General features: G+C 42.1%; 2 protein-coding genes across 3 annotated transcripts in view; both read left to right on the top strand.

Annotated features, from left to right (window-relative positions):
- The first annotated feature begins 7,573 nt into the window (after nucleotides 1-7,573).
- Nucleotides 7,574-11,026, top strand: LOC138405094 (zinc finger MYM-type protein 1-like). Its single transcript, XM_069511301.1, has 2 exons — nucleotides 7,574-7,954; nucleotides 8,061-11,026. Exons 1-2 carry the CDS (start codon nucleotides 7,949-7,951, stop codon nucleotides 10,233-10,235), a joined length of 2,181 nt encoding a protein of 726 aa, XP_069367402.1. The 5' UTR covers nucleotides 7,574-7,948; the 3' UTR covers nucleotides 10,236-11,026.
- A 6,334-nt stretch (nucleotides 11,027-17,360) lies between these two features.
- The window catches only part of fgd5a (FYVE, RhoGEF and PH domain containing 5a), a 33,291-nt gene continuing 23,832 nt past the window's right edge, over nucleotides 17,361-26,819 (top strand). For both annotated transcript variants that reach the window (XM_020087141.2, XM_020087142.2), the window contains exons 1-2: nucleotides 17,361-17,656; nucleotides 19,876-22,609. In XM_020087141.2, the coding sequence (XP_019942700.2) occupies nucleotides 17,647-17,656; nucleotides 19,876-22,609 (2,744 nt within the window). In that variant the 5' untranslated portion in view covers nucleotides 17,361-17,646. The remainder of the gene's footprint in view (nucleotides 17,657-19,875; nucleotides 22,610-26,819) is intronic.

Below are 26,819 nucleotides of genomic sequence, written 5' to 3' on the forward strand. Positions count from 1 at the left end.
AATTACTGATTTCTTCATGAACGATCCCACATGAACCCACAGGCAAAAGAGTGTTCAATCACAGCTGTCAAGATGAGGATTTAGCATGTGGGATGTTGATGGAGGATCAATACAACTCCATCATGGATTATCTATCCCCTCCCTGATAATAAACGCAAACCATTTACCACTTTATTACGTTCACGGACAAACCAAATCCAACACAGCTGAAAATCCACTGCAGGGTCAAGAATGAGACGTTAAACAGTGTGGGGGGGTTTCTTGTGCCCCAAAATATCACATTTAATACAGTGCCTACAACTATTATCAGCACCGCTATCAGTGCCTTGAATTGAGGGAGTGTCGTTTCCACAGGAGAGTTTGTTTTAAAGCATCCAGACTTAAAAATGTAACAATATACACACCATACTAATTTTGAGTTTAAGATAAGAGTAGGTGTAGCTGTTTTATTTATGATGTGTTAATATAAGGTGTATATCAGTGAGCACAGACACAGATGGTTTGGTAAGAGCCATATATTCTTGTCTTGATACAATTCCCTAGCGAGGTTGGGAAATGACACCACATGTCACAGGGAAAGAGATAAACACATAAATGACGGGAAAAAGAGAAACAAAATCATTGCTGTCATATATATTGTGGTTGGGGGATTTTCTTTTTGTTTGACTCCAGGAAGATAAACATAGCAATCCCTCAAGGTTTCCAGAAAGGTATATATCTATATATACATATAACATATATAAAGTCCACCCTGATGTCGGGCCAGTCTCAGGTGGATCAATGCAAGATAGGATAGGCTTTATATGTCATCTTCTGTTGCAGAGCCTACAGCCATATTCTACAGCTCCACTGCAGGAAGAAGCCTTTGAGTGTGTTGAGAGGAAAAGGTGAGAGACAGAAAAAAAAACTGGCAATTAAAAGAGGAGCAAAAGAGAAAGTTGCCTCTGGAGGCAGAACATAAATCAAAGGCATGAATTTTTGAGAGGAAGCGGAAGGGAAAGTGGTGTTGGAGGGAGAGGGCACCATCTGTCACTGTGAATAAAGTAGTACTCAACACTTGCATTTAACCGCATGCTCGGCTGATCACACATACATTAGATCAGTGCGTAGATGTGCTGAGGTGGGATGTTCTGTGAGAGGCTGGTGGTTCACAGGGGGTGTTGGGATTTACACCCTGTGTGACTGCTTCTCTTCTCTGCAGCAGCCTGTCAGGCAGATAGTGCATTGTTTTAATACGTTTTTAAAACCTCACACTGATTAGCTCTGCAAATTAGCATAGGCTTGTTGTGTTGCACATATAATTCTATCCCATCCATAAAATACAGCTTGTACTGTCATCACTGCATGTATTTACATGATATTAATGTGATCAGACATAAAGGTACAGGAACATTTTCTTCACTTTTCACTTCATCGTTTTGGTGCTAATTAGACAGAAAGACACCTTTTGTGTTAAACCATTTAAATGGTAGGGTGTACTTAAGTATACTTCATAATAGTGAATTGTTCATATGTCTTAAGTTTTAGATATAGATTTATTTTCAGGCACTTTTCACTTTAAGTGCTTTCAGCAAATATCTACTTTTGGCTTTTCTACCTCTACTATTTCTACAGTGCATTGCATGTTTAAAATGTTTCTTATATTTTTGAAAATAATCAATAACAAATGGGAATTGGTCCACTTGCCTGCAGCAGCAGCATCAAAGAGAAAACTAAAATGGATTTGAAAGAGGTTGTCAGTGAGAATCAGCCATATACTCCATCCATGGTCATATTAAAAGCGAGTCTGTATTCTTGTATTAAAAAAATATACGGTAGGCACAGTAAATGATGTAGTAGACTGTTGTAATAGAGAAAATGAGATACTCGGAAAATGCCGTCACTTGTATATTTAAAAGTAAATACTTACTTACCCTAAAACTCAAAGTACAGAAGCTTAGCTGTGCCTAAATACAAGTTGTTTTAATTCAGGGGCTGCATCATTCGGAAGCTGCATATCAAGACTGTTTGTGTCACAGCATTTCAAAGACTCCATTAGGCCCTCCCCCTTCGTGGGCCAGGTAGAACGTGTCCTCTGAAGGAATTGGGACACAGCTAGAGTCTCATGGACATGGCTGGAAAGCCTTTGGCCTCTTTAGTTATAGTCCTTCATTCTCAGACCTCACATAAATGAGCGCCCTGTTTTCCGCAGAGTTTGCATTACAGTGTTAATCCCTGAGGTCTATTTGCTATCAAATACAAACAGCCACTTAATACGTGTCGGCTGGTGAGATGGATGTTATATCTGCTTCGACATGTAAAATTGTGATATTGGTTTATTACATTTGCTGACAAAGTGTAAACTAAATGTTGACATGATGTATTGTAGCCTGACAAATTCCCCCACCTCCACCCCCACGCATCACTGTGATTGAATAGCTCTGGCCGTATCAACAACATTCACCAATTGCTTGTCTGTCAGGAGTGAAAGTCAATGACATTATGTCTATTTATGTGTTTTGATTAATTGTAAAGAATTGCATTGCACATCTTCCCCAGTTCTTGGAGGTAAAGCTGTTGGCAATCATTACCATAATCATGTTGGTGTTCGACTCTGCCCTTGTTGTGGCTGTGTCCCATTATAATTCCACACAGTAATGGATGCACATCTGAGATGAGAGTGTGACAGCCTTGTCCTCTGCAGGTTAGGACGCTGGTGACAGCTGTGCAAAGCAAAATCTCTTTTAGGCGTTTTAATCTTGTCAAATTTGATACCTCACATCTGAAAACATCATAAACCACTGATGAAATATTCTGTTTATGTGTTCCCCTTTGGCACACACTTTCTCAAGCATATAGTCTACCACTGCGAATGTGTCTGTCTTATAATTTACGTTGTGCTCCACTGACGGTCTCTGCAGGGAACTCAGTGGCACTGCTGTTAGCCTGCCGCTATCTATCTGACTGAGACATCTCTTGTTCCATCTCAGCGGCCACCTTAAGCTTCATTTCCCTGCCTGTCACCATCCGCCCCGCTCGCTGTCTGGTGCAAGGACGTACAGTTTGATAAAAGCCACTCCGCCACATATTACATCTCATTTCACCGACACTAGTTGGGAACTTGTACGGCATGAGACCTGAGCAGACCTCACCCTGTGACCTCACCTTATGAGAGTAATGAAAAGTGCAGCTTTGGATAAATGTAGGCCACCTCCCTGAGATCGCACACACATTCACACCTCCCAAAGGCAGGAGGGGAAAACTGCTGAAAGGTGTTGTTGTGTAGCAGGGAGCAGGGGTTTGTTTAGCACAATAAGCATGTGTCCATCCTGAGGAGAACAGGAATCCAATAGTGAGGTGTGCCCCGAGGAGGATTATCTCCAATTTTATAGCCTGTTTATGTTTGTGTTAGCACAAACTTTGTAATGGAGCTCATAAAATGCACATAATGCTTGAAGGTACAGATTTTCTCACTGTGGGGACCTATGGCTGCTGGTATGGAAAGAGCACTAATGCTTGTACTTTCTGGACGTGAGTTTTAGTTCTTTCGTTTTTAAACATTCTGCAACACAAGTGACAGAACAGAATCCTTTTGATTGACTTTTTAACCATCATACATAACTTAAGATAAAGTTAAATCAGTTTAATACCATGCATTCTGGAGAGATTAAAGCTACATCCATGCAACTATGTTTTCATTTGAAAATGGCGTTTTCAAACTAAAACCCTAAATCTCTGTCTAGACAAGCATTTTGGCTTCATATCAGTCCTAATCCCTGTCCATACTAACATGCTCGAAAACACAACACTGCTCACTTACTCTGGGCATGTGCATCATCATTTCAGGAATCATTTGGTTGTTGTTGTTGCAGAAAGAGCTCAGCTACAAACAGGAAGCAGCAATAGCACATGCACACATTTAAGCAATTGTATCATATTAGGTTACAGAACTTTCTTAACATCTCTGTTTCAGCCCATCCAGATTAAAACAAGCCCCCGGAATTTTCAAACTAAAACGAGGCTTGCAGAATTTCCAAACCTCTCCATTTTAGCAGCTCTAAAACTCCAGAGTGGTATGAACACCAAGCATTCATGACAGTCTTCAACTTCTCTGACAGCAATGCCATTTGAAAGCACTTTTTAAAATCTAATCAGCAACATTTAATCATCTTAGTCTGATCTGGATGTATTTCTCAATAACTGTCAGATATGTTTAAGCCAAGTCTCAATACATTGGGTTAAATTTGGCTTCACGACAGGGGAACCAAACTCAATTGAATAAAACCTGACAAAATGAATGCTCCATATTATTTTGTTTGCTGCTCTGTCTCTGACCTCAGCTGTACTTCACCTCCAGGTGCCACTTAACATCATTAGAGGTAAATGAAAAAAGAAAAACGAATTATATACAAAATAAATATTTGTCTACCTATGCACATACACACACACTCACATGAAGTCTGAACACATATTTCATCCTGTACACATGTAACAACTAAAGAGACACTTGCTACTGCAATATATCTTTATTACCCACTTAAGCTTAAAGTGGCTCCATCACCTGACATTTAAATCTCAGTTATTGCACTGGCGCCAGAGCGGTGAATTTATAAACCAATACGACGCAGCAGAGCCAGGACCCGGCTCAAGAAAACGAGTGTGGGCATTACAGACAATGGCTGCTGGGTCAATGAGGGGTGAGGATCAGAAGTGAGTCCCAAGGGAAGGAGAAGGAGGGATTTTCACTGCACCAAATAATGACAACTCAGGCAATATCACCCTGCCGAGGTGTTACTGCGACAGTAACGATCGGTTGTGGTGTATTGTATCAAAGCTGACCCTTTTGACCTCTAGGTTTCCACGGCAACACATTGTCCCTATAGGAGCGATAGCTGCTGATTACATTAGCTGACACACTGCTGCGATTGACATCCATCACCTGGGGGCAGTAATTTCTTAAAGATGATGTTATTTTAAGTGACTTCTCCCTCTTCTGTTCCCTACTGAGAAACAGATGAGCTCACAGGAAGGTCTCTGCAGGTTTGTCTTTTTTATAATTACCAGTTTAACCACACCACCACACTTAAGCAGCGTTGTGACCTGTGCATTGTTGACATGATAAATTGCACAATCAGATATACACGTTCAGGAATATTCCACACTTTGGTGGTTTCGCAGCTTCCATTAATGAAAATTGACCGAGCTGTTTCTGCTGATGTTGGTGGAAATCCTTCCAGTTTGTATGTGAAGCACCACCACCACCCGTCATCCCCTGAGGCTCACTGTGCATAAGAACACACAATAACCCCCCCTCCCGGCTAAAACCACCTCAGCGAAATATCTGACCAGAGACAGGACAGCTAGACGTCTTAAGTGTGTCCATTAGAAAGAGATAAAAAGAGAAACAAATGAAAAGAAAACAGGAGCGTGAAAGAGGACGATACTGAGAGTAAACAAAAGAGAGCATGATTAGAAATAGATAATAGGATTTAGCAAAGTCAAATATCCAATATTGAAATAGGCTTGTATGTCCTAATTTAAGAGTTTCCTATAGGGTCACCTTGTGCTCATAGAATGGATGTCAGTGTTCTCCAGGGAGAAGGTTGTCATGCCAAAGAGAGACAATGACCTGAGGTGAGAAAGGACAGTCACGCAGCTGAAATAGCTTATTAGTTAAAATGGGTAAAAGACAAGTCGTGTATGTGTATGAATCTGCAGCTGAAAAAAAATCCCCAACAAATTTACTCCTGTTTGAATAACATTTGCCAAAACCTTATACCTATATTTTGTTAAAGATTTAAAGGTCCAGTGTGTAAGATTTAGGTGAAAGGGAACTATTGGCAGAAATTTTATGTAGAATAATCCTCATGATGTTTTCACTAGTTCATTTCATCTAAATTGTATGAATTGTAGTTTTCTTTACCCCAGAAAAGACCCTTTATATTTAAATACTTTATATTTACATTGAGGGGACCCTCTCTTACAGAGGCCGCCATGTTTTTTACATTAGTCCAGACTGGACAAACTAAAACCTTTTGAGTTTTTATGACGACTGAAATCTACCACAGGTTCTCTGTCATGTTTGGAAGGAGAGAGTGGGGTGAGGGGTGTTTAGCTGCAACATGCAACTTCAACACTATTCTACACACTGTACCTTTAAGTCTTTTCACAAGAACAAATGGAAACTAGGCTGAGAGTCACAAAGCAGTTGTGAAGGTGGACTGACTCCATTGTTTTCTTTTCACAGGATTTGGTGACACACAACCTTCTTTAGTCTGAAGCAGGGCCTAAATCACCATATACATTGGGGGGGACATGTCCCCCCCAATATTCAGATATGCTCAAAATGTCCCCCCCAATATCTATCTGATTAAAAAAAAAAAAAAAAAGTCAGGCAACCACATACACATCCCACTGTCCGAAATAATCAATAGCAAAAAAGTCATTTAATCATTATTATAGCTAAACATAAGACATTTTTGATATAGGCTAGTTACTACCGGTTGTAGGATTGCAGTTATGCGTGGTTTGTCCAGATGGTGTTGCCCGCCGTACAATACCATGTTGACACACCACCCCATCCAGCAGAATTCATTGCTCGACTGCTGTGGGTATGTCAAACCCTCTCTCTGTTTTTCATTACTTTCAAACATATTTAAAAGTGGAAAATCAGAATGTAGCCTAATATGAATGTTACTAATCGACTATATTAAAGTTGTTGATTATATTTTTTGTTAAGTGTTATGAAAATGTAATTTCATGAATGGTCTTGCAAGGAATAGCCTACTAGCTAGCTGGCTAACATTAGCTAACATTCTGACAGGAATTCTGAGCTAACTCACTAGTATAATGTTAGGCTACATTCCATTTACAGGTATTAGCTAGTGAACAGCCAGAGCAACTAACATGAGGAGAGGAGAAGTTTCCCAGCTCCTATATCGAACCATATTATATTTGTAAGAAAACCCACATGAAGTTTGAGTGTCAATCATTTATGTAGCACGTCAATTTCACAGTGAGTCATCATGAGCAAGAGGAAGAGTGGCAGCGATATAAGACTGTTTTTTTGGGCAGCTTCAGAAAAGAAATAAAGTAAGTTCAGAGCAGTGAGAAAATGAGTAATTACCATTAATGTCAAGGAGTCAATATAGTATAATCAAATAGGCTTTCTAGTCTATAATTTACTATGTCTAGTCCAGTAATTTTAAGACAAAATGGGGGACAACCTTGAACAAATTGCAACAGAAGCAAATGCAACTGATTTTATATCCTCAACATGAGGGAAAAAATCCCTGGAGAATCCCATTTCCCAAGTTTCAAAAAAGACCCAAATATAGTCCATTCGCTAGCCTCATTATTTTCCTCACGTGAATAGGGTAAAATGTTTAACCCGCCTTAGATATCACCATGTAAATTACTGAGTTTATTACTTACATTAAGACAAATGAAAAATGTATACAGGCTTTTTGAAATTCGTTGTTAACATGAGCAAACAGTGCATAATCTAATTACTTATGGCTAATTTGCATACATAACACTGCTTCTGTTGCAATTTGTTCACCCAACATAACATAACAGTCCAATGTTAAAGTACAGACTCGTGTTGCCCCCCCATATGTAAAACATGTATAAATATTAGACTTTCTAGTCTATGGTTTACTAATATTTCATCCATGTTCACTGTGGTGTGTTCAGAGTAAGGACAGAGAGAATGAACAAGAGGATGGTGACAGGACAGGGAGAGTGTGTGCTGGTGACATGGAGGTGAGTGAGAAAGGAGCTAATATGAATGGTGAAGACCAACTAATGACAACCTAACAGTCTAATATTAAAGTAAACATATATAAATATTAGACTTTCTAGTGGTTTACTAATATTTCATCCATGTTCACTGTGGTGTGTTCAGAGTAAGGACAGAGAGAATGAACAAGAGGATGGTGACAGGACAGGGAGAGTGTGTGCTGGTGACATGGAGGTGAGTGAGAAAGGAGCTAATATGAATGGTGAAGACCAACTAATGACAACCTTAACAGTCTAATGTTAATGTTAAGTTAAGATGAGATCATCCTCGTGCATTTCAGATCATACCCATGGAGAGGGAGTTTGACAGTGAGAGAGAAAGAGATAGAATGAGCAGCCAGACAGGCGATGATGAGGGCACTGGAGAGGAAGGGAGGGAGCTTGGACCTTTCCCAAATCATCCAAATGTGAAAGTCATACCGAGTCAAACCCTATCAAATAAAACACTCTACTTTCAGGAGAAGTGGTTTAAAGATCATACATGGCTCCATTACAGCCCCTCTGTAAAGGGTGTTCTCTGTTACTATTGTGCTAAATACTTTGCAGCACAAAATTCCAAGCTTGCATCAAAAGCAGATTCAGCATTTGTCAAGACTGGCTTTAACAACTGGAAGAAGGCACTGGAGAAATTTAGTGCACATAAAGACAGCCAGTGTCACAAATTAGCTGTGATGACTAGGCTTCAGGAGCCAAAGACTGTTAATGTGCAACTTTCACGTGAGCTTGAAAGACAGCAGCAACAAGCAAGGAGAAATCTTATGAAGATTGCTGGGGGTGTGCAGTACTTGGCACGGCAAGGTCTGGCTTTTCAAGGCGATGAGAAGGAGAGTGGGAATTTCAGCCAGCTTCTAAAGTACAAGGCAAAAGGTGATGCAGAGCTGACCAACTGGCTAAAACGTCAGTTTGATTTCACCAGTCCCAAAATGCAGAATGAACTGTTGCAGCTGATGGCCAATACAATCATCAAAAAAATTGTGTCAGACATAACATCAATGCCAGTGGTCCAGTTCGCACTTATCATTGATGGAACCCAGGATGTGTCAGGTGTTGAGCAGGAGTCAATATGTGTGCGCTTTGTAGATGCAGATCTACAACCAAAGGAAGAATTCCTGGGACTCTACGAGGTGTTATCAACAACAGGGGAAAATATAGCCAAGGTGGCTTGTGATGTGATGACGCGTCTAGACCTTCCTCTGTCTCAACTCCGAGGACAAACTTATGATGGTGCCGCAAACATGGCTGGACGATGGCAGGGAGTGCAAGCCATATTAAGGGCACAACAACCACTGGCTGTGTACTGTCACTGTGGTCCACATTGCGTGAACTTAATTACACAGGCTGCCTGTCTATCATCTCCACTTGTGAGAGATTCAATGGCTCTGGTCCATGAATTGGGGGGCTTCTTTAACCAATCTGGCAAGTTCAAGTTGGTATTCCAGGAAATTGCCAAATCGGAGCATGGTTTCACCTCATTGAAGCCTCTCTGTCCAACCAGGTGGACTGTTCGCACCCCTGCCATCCACTCAGTTCTAAGGCAGTATGAGTCAGTGCTGACAGCCCTAGAAGAAATGGCATCAAGCAGCTCATCTGAGACGTCAGCTAAGGCTAATGGTCTTCATGGAGCATTTCTAAAAGGCAACACTGTGCTCGGCCTTGTAATGGCTGAGGACCTGATGGGGGATCTGGAATGCCTGAACACCTCCCTGCAGCATAGGAAACAGACAGTTTCAGGCATGTTGAAAGCTGTGGACCATGTAAAAACAAGCATGCAGGAAAAGCGAACAGAGGAACACTTTGATGTCTTGTTCTCAAAAGCAACTGCTATGGCAACAAAGTTGGACCTGCAACCAATTCAGATGCCTCATATCCGCAAACCTACAAAGCGTTACACTGGTCAGGCTTCAGCCCATATCCATCCTGATGCCCAGTCCTTCTACAGAGCCCAATTCTACAACACCTTGGACACAGTGAATACTCAATTCATAGAGAGGTTCGATCAAGCTGGATTCCACAAACTTCAGCAGCTTGAAAATGTGCTTCTACAGGGAACCATTGATGAGGTTGTGGACCAGTATCCCGAATTGAATCCACAACTGCTTCAAGTACAGCTGGCCATGTTCGCAGCCAATTACACTTATGAAACAAGCTCAGATGTTGTCAGCATTATGCATGACATGGTGCCAGAAGTCCGAAGTCTGTTCAGCCAGGTGGAGGCTTTACTAAGGCTCCTGCTCATCGTCCCTGCATCCTCAGCAGAGGCTGAGAGGAGCTTTAGCGCACTACGAAGGCTCAAGACATGGCTCAGATCCTCCATGACGCAAAGCAGGCTGAATCATGTTGCTATCTGTCATGTGCACCAGAGGAAGCTGGACGAACTGGACCTGGAAGATATATGCCAATCTTTCATCAGTGCCAATGATAGACGCAAAAAGGCGTTTGGGTCCTTTTCTAGGTAGAGGAGAGGGGAGAGGTGAGGAGAGGATAGCAGAGAGGAGAGGAGAGAGGAGAGGAGAGAAGAAAGGATAGGAGAGAGGAGAGGATAGGGGAGAGGATAGGAGAGAGGAGGAGAAGAGAGAGAGAGAGGAGGAGAGGGGAGAGGAGGAGGAGAGAAGGAGGAGAGGATGTGAGAGGGGAGAGGACAGAGGAGGAGAAGGAGGAGAGAGGAGAGGAGGGGGAGATGATGGAGGAGAGGAGAGAGGAGGAGGAGAGGGGTGAGTATAGAGGAGGAGAAGAGAGGGTAGAGGAGGAAAGGAGAAGAGGGTAGAGGATAGAGAAGGAGAGAGGACAGGAGGAGGAGGAAAGGAAGAGGAGAGGAGGACATAAGCACACATACATACTTTTTTCATTTTTATTTTATTTGGTTCTGTGGGTTGTATTTGTTTTGTTTCATGTATTCCTGATGCTTTGGCAATATAGTTCTCACAACATTCATGACAATAAAACAAATTTGAGTCAAATTGAATTTAATTGAATTGACTTGACTGGAGAGGAGAGGAGAGGAGATGACGGGAGAGCAAGAGAGAGGAAAAGAGAGAGGAGAATATAGGACCACAGGAGCTTGGCAAGGGAAGACAGGATGAGAAGAGAGCAGTGAAGGCCCTCCTGCCCAGTGCCCACACAAGTAATACAATGTAATAACATGTAACGCAATGCATTATCATTATGGTAAAAAGAAAAAAAAGGTATATATATATAAGAGAGAAATTTGGTCCCCCCCAATGTTGACTCCATGGTTTAGGCCTTGGTCTGAAGGTTCAGATATTGGATACAAATGGTCGACACAGAAAAATAATCATCAGCATCCACATCCTCATGGCATATTCTATGTAAAGAACAGCGATGCTCAATTCAATTAAAAGTACACAATGATCATATACAATACACAATGATCCAGAGCAGAAGCTTTCTGTCTGTGTACATTTGAAAACCTTGATTATATTTATAAAAAACCTACACAACCAGCAAGTTAAGGACTTATTTTAATTTTATATTAATGCAGATCTTTCATTTCCTGTCCGTCAGTGAGGCGTCTTGATTATAAAGGACTTAATTATTCCAAAACAATAGCCAAGTGGAGACACAAAAGGGAGATTGTGGCACTGGCTGTTGGTATTGTTCCATCAGACAGCTCGGAGGGAGGAAGTCCTCTGTCTGAGCTGCCAGGCCTGGCTTTTTTTTGGACGTGTTGGGGGGGGGGATCCTGGGGATAAGAGACTGCCCTGTTATCTTTGTGTAAAAGGTCACACAGGTCTGGCGGAAGAAGCAAAAGCAACAACCATCTGTGTTTTCCACAGCTATCTAGACCAATGCAAGCTGGGCTGACACAATCACATCGCTCATTCATATCTGTGCACAGGGGCAGTATGATGAAAGATGCATTGTCATAAGAAGTTGGAAAGCCCCTAGATATGTTATTCTTCTTATGATGTTTTGTGTGTTAGTGTCATTGTACTAGTATTAATCAATCAAAGCTTTTACACATGGTCTGTTCCAATATTGGGCAGAATGTGATGTTTATTTTTAATGTGTTTAGAAACCTTCATGGACGATATTTCATTTTGAAACTCCAATGTATAAAATGCTGGCTTCAGTTAAATTTGCCTCCAGTACTGACAGACACATTTATAGCTTTGCATCTGTCTTTAAATGAAATGTTTTCCTTTTTTGCAAACTGTTACATAAGTTAGACAATGTGTGCACACACTTTGCGTGAGACTATAAAAAAGCTCTGCCAAAGACGTGTGTTTCACTAGCAGGAGTAACTGCATCCGCCCGCTCTCTTTTGGCTGAGAAATGTGAAAACACTCACAGGAAGAGTAAATTCTGGCTTGGGGCTATTTTTTTCATGATCCTATTGTTTTCCCTCTCTATGCTTTAGCGCCGTACATAATCATAACACAAGCAAATACTCTTGCTCTATGTTCACTCAAATGTAGGCAAAACACGAAACACAAACACAATATCGCTTCTGTAACACGGTATATTTCCCCACAGTGGTGACAAATAAAGGATTATCTTATCTGAGTTTATCGTATCTCACACTCTGAGCAGATCCCATGCAGATAATTTTGTGTTATATTGCCACAAGGGACGTGAGTGTTCAAGGCTAATAAATGATAAACAAAAACACACTGCAGAGAGTGAATAATGAAATAATAACCTGCAGAGACAGAGAATACAAACCCAAGTCTCTCAGAGTGAAAAGCCTACTACTGTGCTCATTTATCTGTCACACCAAACACCATGCTGCGTGTAGTGTTTTAACTGAGCCCTTTATTTTGAAAAGCACAAGAATTTTATTTTGAAGCAATAAATCACTGTTTTTACAGTGCGGCTCGGAGGAGTGTCTTTGCAGCAATAGAGACAAAGAATAACAAATGAGTCTGTTATCAGAGTCTGACCTACTCTCTGGGTTTTGGGCTAATTAACAGCAGTGTGACAGCTATTGTGCCGTAGCCATGGCCTTTCACTACGCAGCAGTATTACTTTGTTTATTGCTGATGGAGAAGTGCTGCCACCTTATCTAAGAGCAGGCGAGACTTAACACAAACAGCCCTGTTGAAAGACATTAAATGTGACCTTAAGAGCACTCCGTCATTATTTAGAAATTTGTGTGTCATTTAGAATAAAGAAGTGCTTACACATGCATGGGAGAAACCCACAATGTGATGATGGCAGCACAATAATGTACTGCAAACAGTTTTGAAAGCAATACAATGTGTCTTTATTATTCAAATAACAAATATGATAGAGGCTAATTGAATTGATTTGCTTTGGAGTTCTGTGGGGAATTCAGAGTGTATGTGCTTCTTTTCGATGAAATGCTGACTTCCTGTGTGTGTGTGTGTGTGTGTGTGTGTGTGTGTGTGTGTGTGTGTGTGTGTGTGTGTGTGTGTGCTCTATATTGCTGGGAGACTGGGGTACTCACTGCTGACAACAGGGTTTTTCTTATTTCACTCAGGTTACACAAAACTATTTTTATCTAAAAAGACGCCTGAGTTTCCAGGGTTCCTCTGTCTCCATTTAATAATGCAATATCTATCTTGTCACAGTCCTTTGTCAAAAACGACTTAACTGTATTCATCCTAAAATAATCTCTGCATTCTTCAGTTTTCTGACGTTTTAATAAAGTCTGTGGTCCTGTTGTTTATACCCTCTGCTCTGAAGTCTCTTAATCAGAATCTAAAGCTCGGAGAAAATGCACATGTCTCAGAAGAGCACTCCTTACTGGCTGTGCACAGCTGGGAATCAATAAATCATGTCAATAATGATTCAATCCATTACTGCAGTCAAATGCTTTGCCATCCAATTACAAGGGTGTTTGGGTCACTTTAAAGAGTGAAAGACCTCCGCCTGATTGTACTTGAGTATCACATAAATCAATATCTGTACTTAATACACTACCACTCATTTGCATAACGATGTGATGGGAGTAGTGTCTTTTCTTAGACCACATCGACACTACTGTGTTTTAGCTTGAAAACACTAAAAGTACAATCTCTGTCCATACAAACATTTTGGCTCCAAATCCGTTTTAATCCCCGTCCATAATATCACACCGCAGTTGTAAAATACTGAATTTAACTCCACAACAACTGTTGTGACAACAAGGTCAACAAAGTATGTAATTGATTGTCCATGTTCCATTTTACACTGCTCATTGAGGTTAATTCTGGCTGTTTTCTTCGGGCAGAGGGTTGATAGGTGACTGACGAATGAGCAAAGGCTACAACAAGAAGGAAAAGACCCGATCAGCAAGCGGTTGTGGGTGTCTACAGCATCGTTTCCAAACATCTCCATCTCTGAAGGGAGGCCAGCAGCTTCTCCAAACTACTCTGTTTTAACAGCTCTAACACGAAGTAATGTGGATGCCAGGAATAACACAGTTGATGCATTTTTAAACCAAAACCCAGTCGTATAAATGTAGCCCTAGAAATGAATCCTGGTGCAAACCTTCTGACACACATCAGGACACTGTGCCAAAATTAGGTTAAAAATCGAAACAAGTGCTTTCCAGTAATCAGCTGCATGTAAGTGTGATGTCACATTGCTTCATTTCGGCTTTCACTCTCTGGCAAAGCAGGTGTTATGGATCGTCGCAGCTCTCGGAGCAAGTTGCTGACCCTTTTCCCTCATCCCTTTCCTGTTTGACTGTGTGCAGCCAAGTGCAGGGGGAGCAGGAGTCCGTTTGTTCCCTGCCATTACGACATGTTTTTCCCGTAATACCTCTGTTCCCCTATTTTCGTCCTGTCAAGTCATGTTCCAGGTAGGCTGACAGAGCGCAGCGCACAGCCAGAGGCAGTCCAGGAAATGTTGTGTCCCTGTGTCCAAAAACATGTTTTGACCGTCTGTGCCACATCTGGAGGGATATTTACTCCTCAAGCCATTCTTCTCTGCACTCTCATGCACAATACTCTTGACAGCTTCCATTTGCACACGCTGCAAATGCAAAACATATTTTGCTCTAATGAAAACAGAAAAAAGGGGTCATATGTGGCAGTTGGAAGTAGAATACACTTGAGAGTCACAGTCGGCACTGCCAAAAAGACCAGAGCAGGGCTATCTTTAGTGTTTTTCCAATTCAAAAACAAAAGGTTACTTTATGGCAGCTATAAATGTGCTACTACTGACACATTAAAATGGTCTTGGCTCCAACACTCAATAATAGTTACAGAATCACACAGTAGCAAATGGAAACAAAACAACTGAGTCACAGTGATCGCATTGTTTTGGTGCTGTAGCATTTTGCAAAATACATTACTCAGCATCCTATTTACGCATAATAGCAGCTTAATTACTACAGCAAACTCAATGGTTGCATCTTCCACGCAAATTATTTCACAATTAATAATTGCCCCCTTTACTGAAAAGCTCAATAATTTAGAAATCTATCATTTCATTCTGCAAATTGTTGAGGCTTTAATGAGACTACTGCAGTGCCCATTCTAAACCTGCTGTTTGGAATGGATTGTTCTCTTCCCCTCTGTTAATGCTCCTGAACTACTTCAGAATTATTCCTTGTCATTAGTAAGTTCACCTCAAGCCATTCAGCAATATACTGTCATGTTTTATAAACAGTCAGTGGTGCAGAGAGAAGTTAGGAAACCTTGTGTTCATCCTTCCTGGAAAATTATACTGAATTGTCTTCGTTGCTGTTCACTTGGTTGTTTGAATGATTTACTGAACTGGTGATATTTCTCAAATTGCCTTTCAGCTGCATGTCAGCTATTTTAGAGGTCTGTCAAGTAATTGACACAATCTTCAGATCCAAGTTCAAAACTTTCCAAAATAAAGCTCTGTAATTACCCTTCTGCATGCATTGCAGCAACAATGACGATTCTATAAATGTTGTCATTACGGAGGGATAGCACCCATGACTCCTGTGAATGTCTGTGTCAGGCCGATATGGTGAAATAGAAAAACAAAATAATCAAAACGATCTGTTTGACCCATTGACCACTGCAGTAGTTTATCTGAGGACGTAGAGGAAGTCATGACCATGGTCCACACACTGAGGGCACACTGCCCCGCCCCCACTGACTGCTACAGAGAGCTGCTCACTTGTTTATTCAGTTGTTATTACTGTTGAACTTATAGCATGTCCAAATTGCACCAAACATGTGAATGCAATATCTCAGGCAATTTACAATTCACATGCCAGGAATGAATGCATTAAGACACACGGACAGAAAGACAGAAAGAACCGAAGACAGAAATACAGAAGGACACACAGACAGAAAGACAGAAAGACATTTGTGGAATAAGTGGGTAGATAATTGTAATTTAGGAATGTATCATTCCCTGCAGTAAAATAAAGCTTTAATGATGTGACCCTTAAGCAAGTGCAAAGATAGCATGAGGGGATTATGAAATTAACTCTCTAACCATGCAGAGTCTCAGAGCTGTGCACCTGCAGCAGAGCCTAATCCTTCCTGCACCAAACCATCTGGAATGGGAGTTTTGCTGTGTGTATAATGTATGGGTCAGTGTGCCGCTGCAGCAGTCCTGACCAGAGCCCCGCAGTGACACCACACAGCTGATTCCTTTATTCTGCCTCTCCTCTCCATCACTATCCACTTCAACTCTCCTGCAAAAAAATCCCTGAGGTCTGCTGCTTTGTTTGACCTTCAAGTGTGTAGGAGAGTAGAAGAGAAGGAAAAAGAGAAATGAGAAAATGTGAGATATTCCCATCCCAATGTGGGAGCATTTAACCAGCATTGAGGGCTGTCAAATCAAAAGACCCCAAGTGGGCAATGATCCCAGCCTCCCGGTGTGTTGCCCAAGGTGTGTCTGTCCTTGAAAGACCGCTGTGAGTGGGGCTTGTCTGTTCCTCGAACCATCATGGCTGTGCACATGCACGAAGCGAAGGGGTTAACACTGCAACCATTCCCATCTGTTGCTAAGGAAGTGTTGCCTGTTGTGCAGGAAACAGGGAGAGCGGTTTCCTGTTATGAAGAAAGGTTTTTAAAGGGTTGCATTCATTCAATCATGCAACAGATGCTGCGCCAGGAAGCCCTGGCCAATAGCAAAAAAGCTTTGGTGTCCTGGAGAAACTGTTTTTGGAAACTGCTTTTAGGAACCACTCTATATACTGTTCTGGTCCAGGAAATAATGTGTGAGGAAAACAGGTTGGAGAAAACACTGATACAAATCTTGGCTTCATTGCTGACAATAATATATACAGAGACATTATGGTCCAATCATTCCAAGAATAAAAAAATATGTCATGGCACCATTCAATAGCTCATGTAACATGGGTCTTAACTTTTCAGCTTCAGGACACACAGAGAAACACTGTAAGTGCTTGTGCCTCATATTTAAGAATCTCCCAAACTGACTGGGTTTGGTCTTGTTCTTATGTATGCAGCCTTGCCTCTTCCCTCTAAATCAAAACATGGCACGGTTGCGCATCTGTGGAGCAGCGTCCAGAACCAAAAGAGTGACCAAATGAAACAGAATAGTCCTCCACTGGTGCTGTCTGTGCAGTAGCTGAAATGCAACGACGTGCTTTGCAAAATGAAAAAAAAATGAAACATACACAGAGTGACTTTGGTCCGCGCTGTCTCCTGTAGTCCAGCCTCAGGAAGCGCCCAGCAGCACCTCCCGTTTCCACACAGGAGCGCACCAGTCTCATGTAGCATCCGCACTGGAGATACACGCCGCCTCGGAGCTCTGCAGCTCGCTCTGCAGAAACACATGCGTCTTCTTCTAATTCCAAAAAACATGAGAAAGAAATGTTCTACAACTCTCCCGCTGCAACTTGACTTCCCCGCAGTGTGTTTGGATTAAGTCACCACGTTGTTCGGAGGGACTCTGCGAGAGGGAACCATGAGAAGGGTCGGATCCCGTGGATGATGATGTCCCACAATGAACGCAGGTTGGTTGTGAATGTTCGTGTTGAAAAGCCCAGAAAGGAAACTTTTAAAATGTTGTACAGCAGAAGAAAGTGTTTGTATTAATTCATGTTCACAGTTCTGTCTGAAAACATGTCACCTGTTTATTTTCCACATATTTAACATGTAAATGCCGATTCTTATCCAACACTGGTGCAGTGTTTGATACCAGTTATGTCATTGATAATTAACTATTGACACAGCTATAGACTGGTTGAACTGCTGAAATGTTCATGGATATAATTCAGATGCTTTTCCCCCATCAGATTATTATTTTTTTTTGATTTTTAGATTAACATTGGTCTCAGTTGCTGTCAGTGAGAGTTTGCACTGGTCAGATGTTTAATGTTCTAATGTTCAAAATGTGCATGGTTTTAAATAAATATGTTCTGTTCTAGGATTATGGTTGGGGTTGGTTTTGGGATTATAATCTGTGAAAGCAGACAAACCCCATTGTTCAATACAGAAGGTCACCTGTCTGCAAACTGTATATTTCTCAAAACAAAGGAGTTGAGAGATGGTTTTCTTTTGTGATTTCTTGTGAGATGTTTCAAAGAAAGTCATTTTTCTCAATAATTGAATCCAATTTTTTTTCCCACTCCTTTGTCAGACAGATTCAGACAATTCTTTCTTTAGATTTGACAGGTGACATTTCAGGACACGGTCTGAAATCATATCCTGTAGTTTTGGCAAAGCCAAGGTCCCTGTGTGTATCTCTTCCTTTGTTTTAGAAACATTTGTTTTAATTGAATTCTTGTTGCATAATTCATATCCTGTTGTTTGCAGTTGGGTGTTTTGTCAGAGCGGGACCCTTGTTTTCTCTTGCAGTTTTATTGTTCTTTGACGCACTCTAAAAGACCTTTCCCCCCCCCAAAAGTGTGTGTGTATGTGTGTGTGTATGTGTGCATACACATCAGGCAGTGTGAGAGTGTTTCGTGAGAATCGGGGAAGAATGACAAGAAGGAAGTCCATTTGTGTTGTGAAAAATGGGTACTCCTGGAGAGGTTCATGGAGGAGTGATGAGGGGCCATGCTGTTAATGTCCTTCCCCTTTTGACATCCTGTGTGGAGTCCTGTTAGGGTCTGCTGGAGGAGAACCTGGAACACAGACTGTGGTGACATTCACAGAGGAAAAAATATGTACCTGTCAGTATGGGCAGAATGAATGACAATGAGAAAATTCAGACCAATGTCCAGAGAGTCCAACGAGATAGGTGACAGTGAACACACTCAGAGAGTCTAAGTGCATAGAGGGTTTAAAAGGATGTGCGTCAGGGCAGGTACTAAATAACAGGAAGAGACAAGGGGTGTACACACTTTGTTAAGTGTGGGTGTGTCTCATGACAATTCCAAATTTTGTAGGCAGTGCTTTTTAATGACTTCACAGTTTTTAACTAGTGCAGTGCACGTTCTTAACATTCCTGTTTGGAATGGTCTATTCTCTTGCCCTGTGTTAATGCCCCGTAGCTGCTTTAGAATGATTCCTTGTCATCATGAAACTTTTCTACGATCTACTGTCACTTTTTGTTGTTTGTGTGCTGGATGTTGTGTGAATATCTTTTTATAAACAGTCTATGGTGCAGATTGAAGTTAGAAAACTCTGCGTTCATCTAACCTGGTTTATCTGCGATGACGATCTTAAAGTCAAAACGCACCAAACTTGGCACTGCACTTCCTCTGGAAATTTGCACTAGACATGCCAAATATGAAGTCGATAAGATGAACAGTTTTCAGGATGTGCTTTCCGCTTACAGACAGACACAGACAGATGTTTGTGGAATCAGTAGGTTGATGTTTAGTCTAAATTAAAAGTAATTTGTGCTGCACAGTGTCAAAATTAGGAAAAGAGGTGTGCTGTAATCATCCCTTATGTTTTCCATTTCAATCTGTGGAAATTATTATCTTTAAAACCTTGATCCGTTGTTCATCCGTTCCTGCTATAAGAGAACAACCTACGTGTCATTTCCCCAGACAGAGAGATGTTATTGTTCCTCCCGTAAGTACCCTGTGACTCTGTTGTTTTTCCTGCTGATAATGTCCCCTGCAGCTTTCTGTATGTCACCGACTGCGGTGTAGGTCTGGTCTTCCTCTTTGTATTCTACACAGAAACAGGGCTCACATGTTTACCCCTGGGTCATATGAAATTATTATTTTTTTGTGTGGTTTTACAGCTTTTAAATGATCTCTCACTCTCCTTGTTACAGATTTTCAAAATCCACTGCAAGTCCCTCAGCCAAAGATCAGTCATCTGACCATCAAAGTACAGTCCAAGCTGATGTCCAGGCCGTGTCCCCATTTTCGTGGTCCAAAACCTCCTGTTGCCCCCAAACCAAGACCCCTGTATGAGCCTTGCCCACAGGGAGAGTCCTGCCCCTCACAGAGCCTCAGTAACGGAGACCTGTCTCACTCTGATGGGGATACTGAAGAGCTCGATGAGATGGTCGAGGAGAATCAGGACCAAGAGGAGGAAAGTGAGGCTAATGGCACTGGAGACAATAATACAGAGGAAACAGGAGAGAGTGAAGGAACAGAGAAAGAAGCAGACATATTAGATAATGAGGGTGATGTAGACAGTATAGGCTCTGAGGAAACAGTCAAAGGAGACAATGTTTCTACTGTCGACACTACCGAAGATGAAAACACTGACAATGACTTGAACCAGCCTGAAGGTGGCGATCACACCGACGATGAGATGACGTCAACGCCTTCTCTTCTTCTGACTGAAACAGAGAATGAAGCTTTAGAGGAGGACGAAGAGGAGATACAGAGTTTTAATGAAGAGACTGAAATATGCTGTGAGTCTACAGGACTCTCTGATGAACACGTAGACGAGCAAACCTCTGATCAAACTCTCCGTCAGAGTGATAAGGAGAGTGATAATGGAAGTGAGGACTATTTAGACTTACTCACAGACAAGACTGAGGTGGAAGCTGGAGGATTTGCGTTTGGATTCTGCGTGCTTCCAACATTAACCGAGGAGTATCCCTACGATGTGATTGGCCCCACGGATGATGCCAGTGATACATGTGAGTCATGTGACCCAGCTGAAACAGGGGATACAGAGGTATGGCAACCAGAACGGGCCACAAAAGATCTTTCCGGATGTTTTCGATTCACATCCAGCACAGAGGATGTGTTTGGGCCTTATTCAGTCATCGAAGCTGTCCCGGGAGATATGACGGACACTGCTGACCCAGAGTGGAGTCAGGATGATACTGATGACAAACCTTCAAGTGAACTGCAAACGCCAGGTGCTTCTAACCAGGAACCTTACTATGTGTCATCAGATGATGTGGACAAGCTAGAGGATAAGCAGGCCCTCTCAGAAGAGGGCGAGACAGAGGAGGGTACCGAGCTGTCAATTCAGCACAAAGACAAAGCAAAAGACAGTGAGTCAGCAGATGAGTATGCAGACATTGATGATTCTCTCTGTCCCAACGCGGATGACTTTGAGCAGCAGGAGTGTGTCTCATCAGAGGATTATGTGGAGATAGGTGACGATGATGAAGAGGAAGAACAGGAAAAGAAACAAATCAGAGGAAAAAGTGCTAAAGAGAGAACTGCCAAACGAGAGCAGGCCTTCCACAACCAGAGAAAAAGCTGTCAGCCTCGCCTTAGGTTGTGCAACATAACAGTGCCAGCAGACCTAGACCTAGGTCGCACCCCAGAGCTCACTAACAGAGTGGTGTTTGCCCACACAACTGAGGCCTTTGAAGAAGACATTGAGGAACTGGACTGCCATATTGTGCCTTACTATGAAAACACAGACTCCGAGAGTGAAGAGCATATTTACGAAGAGGCTGGATTTGACTCAGAAGGGGAGAACTTCGTAACACTGGATAGGAAAACTATCGTCACACGGTCTCGCTCTTATTCTGGAAAAATTACAGGCTATGTCCCAGAAACTGTACCAGAAGAGACAGGGACAGAGTACCAGACTCATGACTACTGTACAGTGGCCTTAAATAAGAACGGTGAACCACTCAACCATTCACGGCAGCCAGGGGTCAACTGTTTGATCCCGTCAATGAATTCTCGCCGCTTCTTGTTATACTCACGGTCTGCAGAGGGTCCAGAATTGTCCTTGACTTCCCCAACAGAAATCAAACAATCTCTGAAGGATGAGATCAGGATGAGGAGGAAAGATGATACCCTCTCCCTCCCATGTGTCATAACCTCTTCTGGAAGCTTCTCCCAGCGTAGCCATCAATCGTCCAGCGGTGTTTCTACACCAACTTCTCTAGTGGACATCCCACCGCCCTTTGAGCTGGCATACATTACTAAAAGACCAGTCACCAAGAGTTCCCCATCCCTGCTGATCCAACATGAACCCAGTGACATACCTAAGAAGAAGAAGTCCTCCTTTAAACGTTTCTTAGCACTGAAGTTCAAGAGGAAGACAGATTCTAAGGGATTCAGTGATGTAAGTGTTCGCTCTTCACGTTCCTCCTCTGAGTCCAGCCACCACGGCAGAGTTATAGAGCTGGACCGTAGGAGCACTGGCAGCTCACCTCAGCTTCAGTCCCACCTGGTGAACCCGCAGCAGCGTCTTTCAGACCTGCCGTCTAGCTTTGTCTTTGACAATGTCCACCAGAGGAGGAAAGGTGACCTCAAAGCTTATGGCAGGGGCGTCTCCAGAGTGGAGTCCTTTGAGGAGCGCTCTCGCCGCTCTGTGATGCCTCTGCCTTTGACCAAACCGCGCTCCATCTCTTTCCCCAGTGCAGACACCTCAGACTATGAAAACATCCCAGCCATGTGCTCAGACTATGAAAACATCCAGATCCCAGGCAGGCCGACCAGATCCCACACTGTGACAGAATTTTTTGAGGATCCAAACCGCACAACAGTTGCCTGTAATGAAAATGATGGCTATGTGGATATGAACAGTTTCCCTGGGATTGACAGCAAAGCTCAGACATTGAAAGCAGACACCGAAAGGTACAGTAACCATTCATAATGAATACAATACTTTTTTATCATTTCAAGCAAATATTAAAAAGAGTTACACAACTTACAGGCACACACAGTAAGTTATCACATTATGATACTATGGTTTTATTTGACTAGGTTCTGAAACATTTGTGTCTTAAATATCTGTTTCCAACTCACAATGGAAAACCCCAAAATATATTTATATTTCAATACCCACAATAGTGCTTTAATTATTCCAAGAAATATTGAAGTATTTCAATAGTGGCTTGTTTTTTTAAAATGGATGAATTGTTGAAACAAATCTTGCAGATGTGCCAAATGTTCACTGGCTTCGGCTCAGCCCCCTCAAATGAAACTATTTGTTGGTTTTTATTATTTAAAGAAGCCCACATCTTTGAAAACCATAAACCACAACCATAAATCAATAATTAATAAGATAATTGGCTGATTAAGAAACATTTAAAACAGTTGCAGCCTAATGTTAGCTCTGTAATTTGATTAACCTAACATGTGTTTTATTTATGATCCCATATGGTTACAATTAATGTGAAATTCTACAAAATTAAGCACATCCTGAAATTTTCATTTTTCATGTCCAGATCAGACTTTTCATCCCTGGGATTAGTTTCAAAATATTCATCTGAAATGTTAGGCCTGGACCTACTCACAGGTGTAATCTTGACCTCTGAACAGCCGATAGATATTCTTACACTACATCTCAGATGAGCAGGGGGTCACCTGGCTGCCTCTCGGAGCAGAGTGTTCAGTGAGAGATGAGCAGGCTGCTGCATCAGGCACCGCTGGCTTTAGGGATGATGGACAATGCATGTGGGAGAGCTTACTCGAGTTTCTTCATTTGGAAGATTTAGGGGTCACATCTGGTGCCACTGCTTCCTTTGCAAGTCTGAGGTGATAGAACAGGTAATGGCACGTGGGTGGCTCACTACGCACAGGTTATTCACCTTAGAGAAAGTAATTATGGGCCGCAATTAAAAGTGAAAATATGTGGGGGAGTTCTTTCAACACGAGTAAGTTCAAAGAGATGAGGAAAAAATGGTGAGAGAGGAGAGTGGGGAGGGGATGTGTTAATAAAAGGAGCAGAAAAGTAAAAGAAAACAAAGAATGGAGCTGTTAACTATACGATACGAGAGGGGGAGGGGAAAGTGAGAACAAGGATGGGAGAGAGAGCAGTTGCGGTGTAATTGCTCTCCTGTACCTGACACTTATGGTTAAGTTTAGGAAGGCTTTTATTAAAGTAGCTCTTTCCCAAGTGCTTCTCTTTCATTGGACCCTGGAGGGGCCGCAGGATTTACAGCAGTGTGTGATAGAGTGAGAAATCACCGCGGCCAGGCTGTACCAAATTACCCTGGCCTGTGCCACAGCTCCAGCCACTGAGGGCCACAGTCTTCCCCCAGACTTAATAAAATAGTTGTGTTTGATGGCCTGTGTGCAGTCAAAGCGATGGGTCAATACTAAGAGCTCCCTTAAAGTCTTTCAGACCTTGGGGCCAAATTCATCAACCTCAGCCTGTTTTTATTTCTCATGGTGTCCTTTGTTTATATGTCATGACGTGCATGTTATATTTAGTAGTTTCTGTCTTTCATAACTTTTTTTACCTAAATAGCCTCAGCTTGCAGTGCATGCAATTTAATAACTTTTCACACTTATAAAGCTCAGTTACCTTCCTCCAGGTAACATGATTTCATGTCCTGTGTACTTCTGAGGAAATCACAACATTTGAACCCTGTTCATTTCTCAGACAGTGGTCCCTCAGTGAGGGCCCTTTTTTTTTTACAGTGATGTTATCGGCATGGCTCAGATGGTCTCTCACAGTGAGGCAAAGAACCAATCTGTCCTGTCACCTCGCTTTCACCACATTCCCCTTGGAGACACGTCTGTTGCCAGGGCCCCTCTGTGGAGTGTCTGTGCCTGCTTTATGTTTATTTGAGTGCCAGTGCATATGTGTGTGCCCCAAAATTACTCATGTGTAGTCATTTGTCCCTGTCTTTGTGTGTGCATCTCTCGCACTAAACTCTGTTCAGAGCTTGACATTGCCACTGTCCCAGATCGCCAGGCTGATGACGGCAGTGATTTATTGAGAACAAATTCAACAGCCAATGTGGTTTGTACATCCAAAGAGAAACAGCAGATTTTTGTGGCGAGGAAAATGACTGAATGGTCCCAGAGTGCTGCACACAAAAGGACCATGCCTACAGTAGCAGGCACGCATTTTAAAGCAAACTTACAAAGCTGCGGTGCCACAGGCTTGGCTTTTCTCCACTTGTGTGATTAATGCACAGCACCATTCAGACTACATTTCAGCACAAGCATTCAGGCTAAGCAAAGAGACATGTTCATTAGTGGGCAACCGCGGCGTACAACGGGAACCCGAGCATAACCAGGGTGCTCGTATAGGCGTGAGCGTGTATATGTGCATGCACATTAAGTCACAGCTCTGCTGTTATCAAAAAATAAGGCTGGCGCTAAGCATGCTGTGTCAGCCGAACTGTCCTCCATGTAGCAACAAGTGAGTGTTGAAAAGAAAAAGGAAGCTCACGACTTGTGATTGTGCTCAACTCAGAGAGCACCAGTTGCTCTTGGCGTCAACTAGAAGTGGTTGCTGGTAAACTTACAACAATAATGCAGGTGTCTTGTATTCCCTGTGCACATAACAGACAGTTTCTATACCAGTATGTTCAGCTGCAGATGATAAGATAAGATAAAATAATCCTGAAGGAAAGCCAGCTTGCTTCAAGATTTTAACTGTACAATATACAATAAAGTAGAAAAATGGTATTAGTAATAAAGTATAAAAAAATTATGAGTGTATTATAAGTGAAAATAAAAATAGATGGCCCTAAATGCAGTTGCAGTGCCTAAAAGAAATAAAAAATTGAAAAAGTTACATAAGAGGGTAAACAAATAGTTAAGTGGCAATAGAAAGTAGTAATGGCAATGTAAAAATAAGAGTTGGAGTAGGTAATATGTGATGTAATATTGCACATGAATAGAAAATAATATTTCTCTGTGTCCAATAATTAGTGAAATAATGTGATAATAATAATGTGAAATCTGTTTAACCTTTGGTGTCATTTTCATGTCAAACATTCCAACAAGAACCTCTCCAGTGTGAATACAAAGCCAACCGGTGCCTGTACAACAGCACCTCCACCCACTGTTATGTTAGCGTTACTAGTGATGAGGGAGCCATCTTAAGTACATTGTTGTACTGGGTGGTGGCTGTGTGGCGAGGTGGTGGACAGGGCGTGTCATTTTGGCTCGCCAAGCCTGGTGCCAGGAGCTCTGAGGTCATTGCCAGGTCATCCCCCGGGGAGGAAGCGTCCGGCCTCGGAGCTTCCCACCAGCCTGTTTACAGGAAATGCAGGACGAGGGTGGGACTCTGGCGGGAGGCAGGAGAGGTGGGGACAGGGGAGGACAGATAGGATGGAGTGGGGGGTGTGTGGGGGGTCAGGGTGGTGGGGTGGAGGTTCCCAGACCCCTCCCTTGAACAACAAGATGAGGTGTAGTCCTGTCAGGAATGCCAGGTCTGCTTTTTTTGTTGCTGCAGGAATGTACACCAGAGTGTGTGTACAGTCAGAGGTGGCAAAAGTGCACAGAATCTTACTCAAGTAGAAGTACAGATACTTGTGTTAAAGATGACTCCAGTAAAAGTTTAGGTACTGATTCAACCTCTTTACGCCAGTAGAGTGTAAAAGTACAAAGCAAATGAAGTCTTTATTTAGATTTAGATTATTTAAATTAAACCACTATACTTTAATTAAAATAAAAAACAATCCACTAAAAACAGGGATTAAAGCAAGAAATATTTGTGAGCATGAAAGTCGGTCCAGGATGAAATGTGTGCAATGTATTAAAGGAGGTATTCTTAATTCAAAGAAGCCCAGGGATGGGGAATGTTTTGTTGCTCCTCTTCGTCGTTTGCTTTATTCTTCGCTTCCTCCATGTTGGTTCTCCTCGTCACAGATGCATACACGTCTTCTCCACGGTTGTGTCTCCCTCTCTTGACTGTTTCTTTTTGATATGTTGTGTTACATATGCTGTGCGTGATATGCACGGAATTGTCTTTTCTGTGTGTCTATTCATTTAGGTTGAAATCTGTCTGGATGTTGGGAGGGCGATGATGCAAAATTTAATAAACGGATGATTCCGCTCAAATGCATTAAAGGGGAAAGTAACCAGCCTCCTTTTAAAAATG

This window comes from Paralichthys olivaceus, chromosome 2, assembly GCF_024713975.1.
Source record: "Paralichthys olivaceus isolate ysfri-2021 chromosome 2, ASM2471397v2, whole genome shotgun sequence".
Classification (NCBI taxonomy): Eukaryota; Metazoa; Chordata; class Actinopteri; order Pleuronectiformes; family Paralichthyidae; genus Paralichthys; species Paralichthys olivaceus.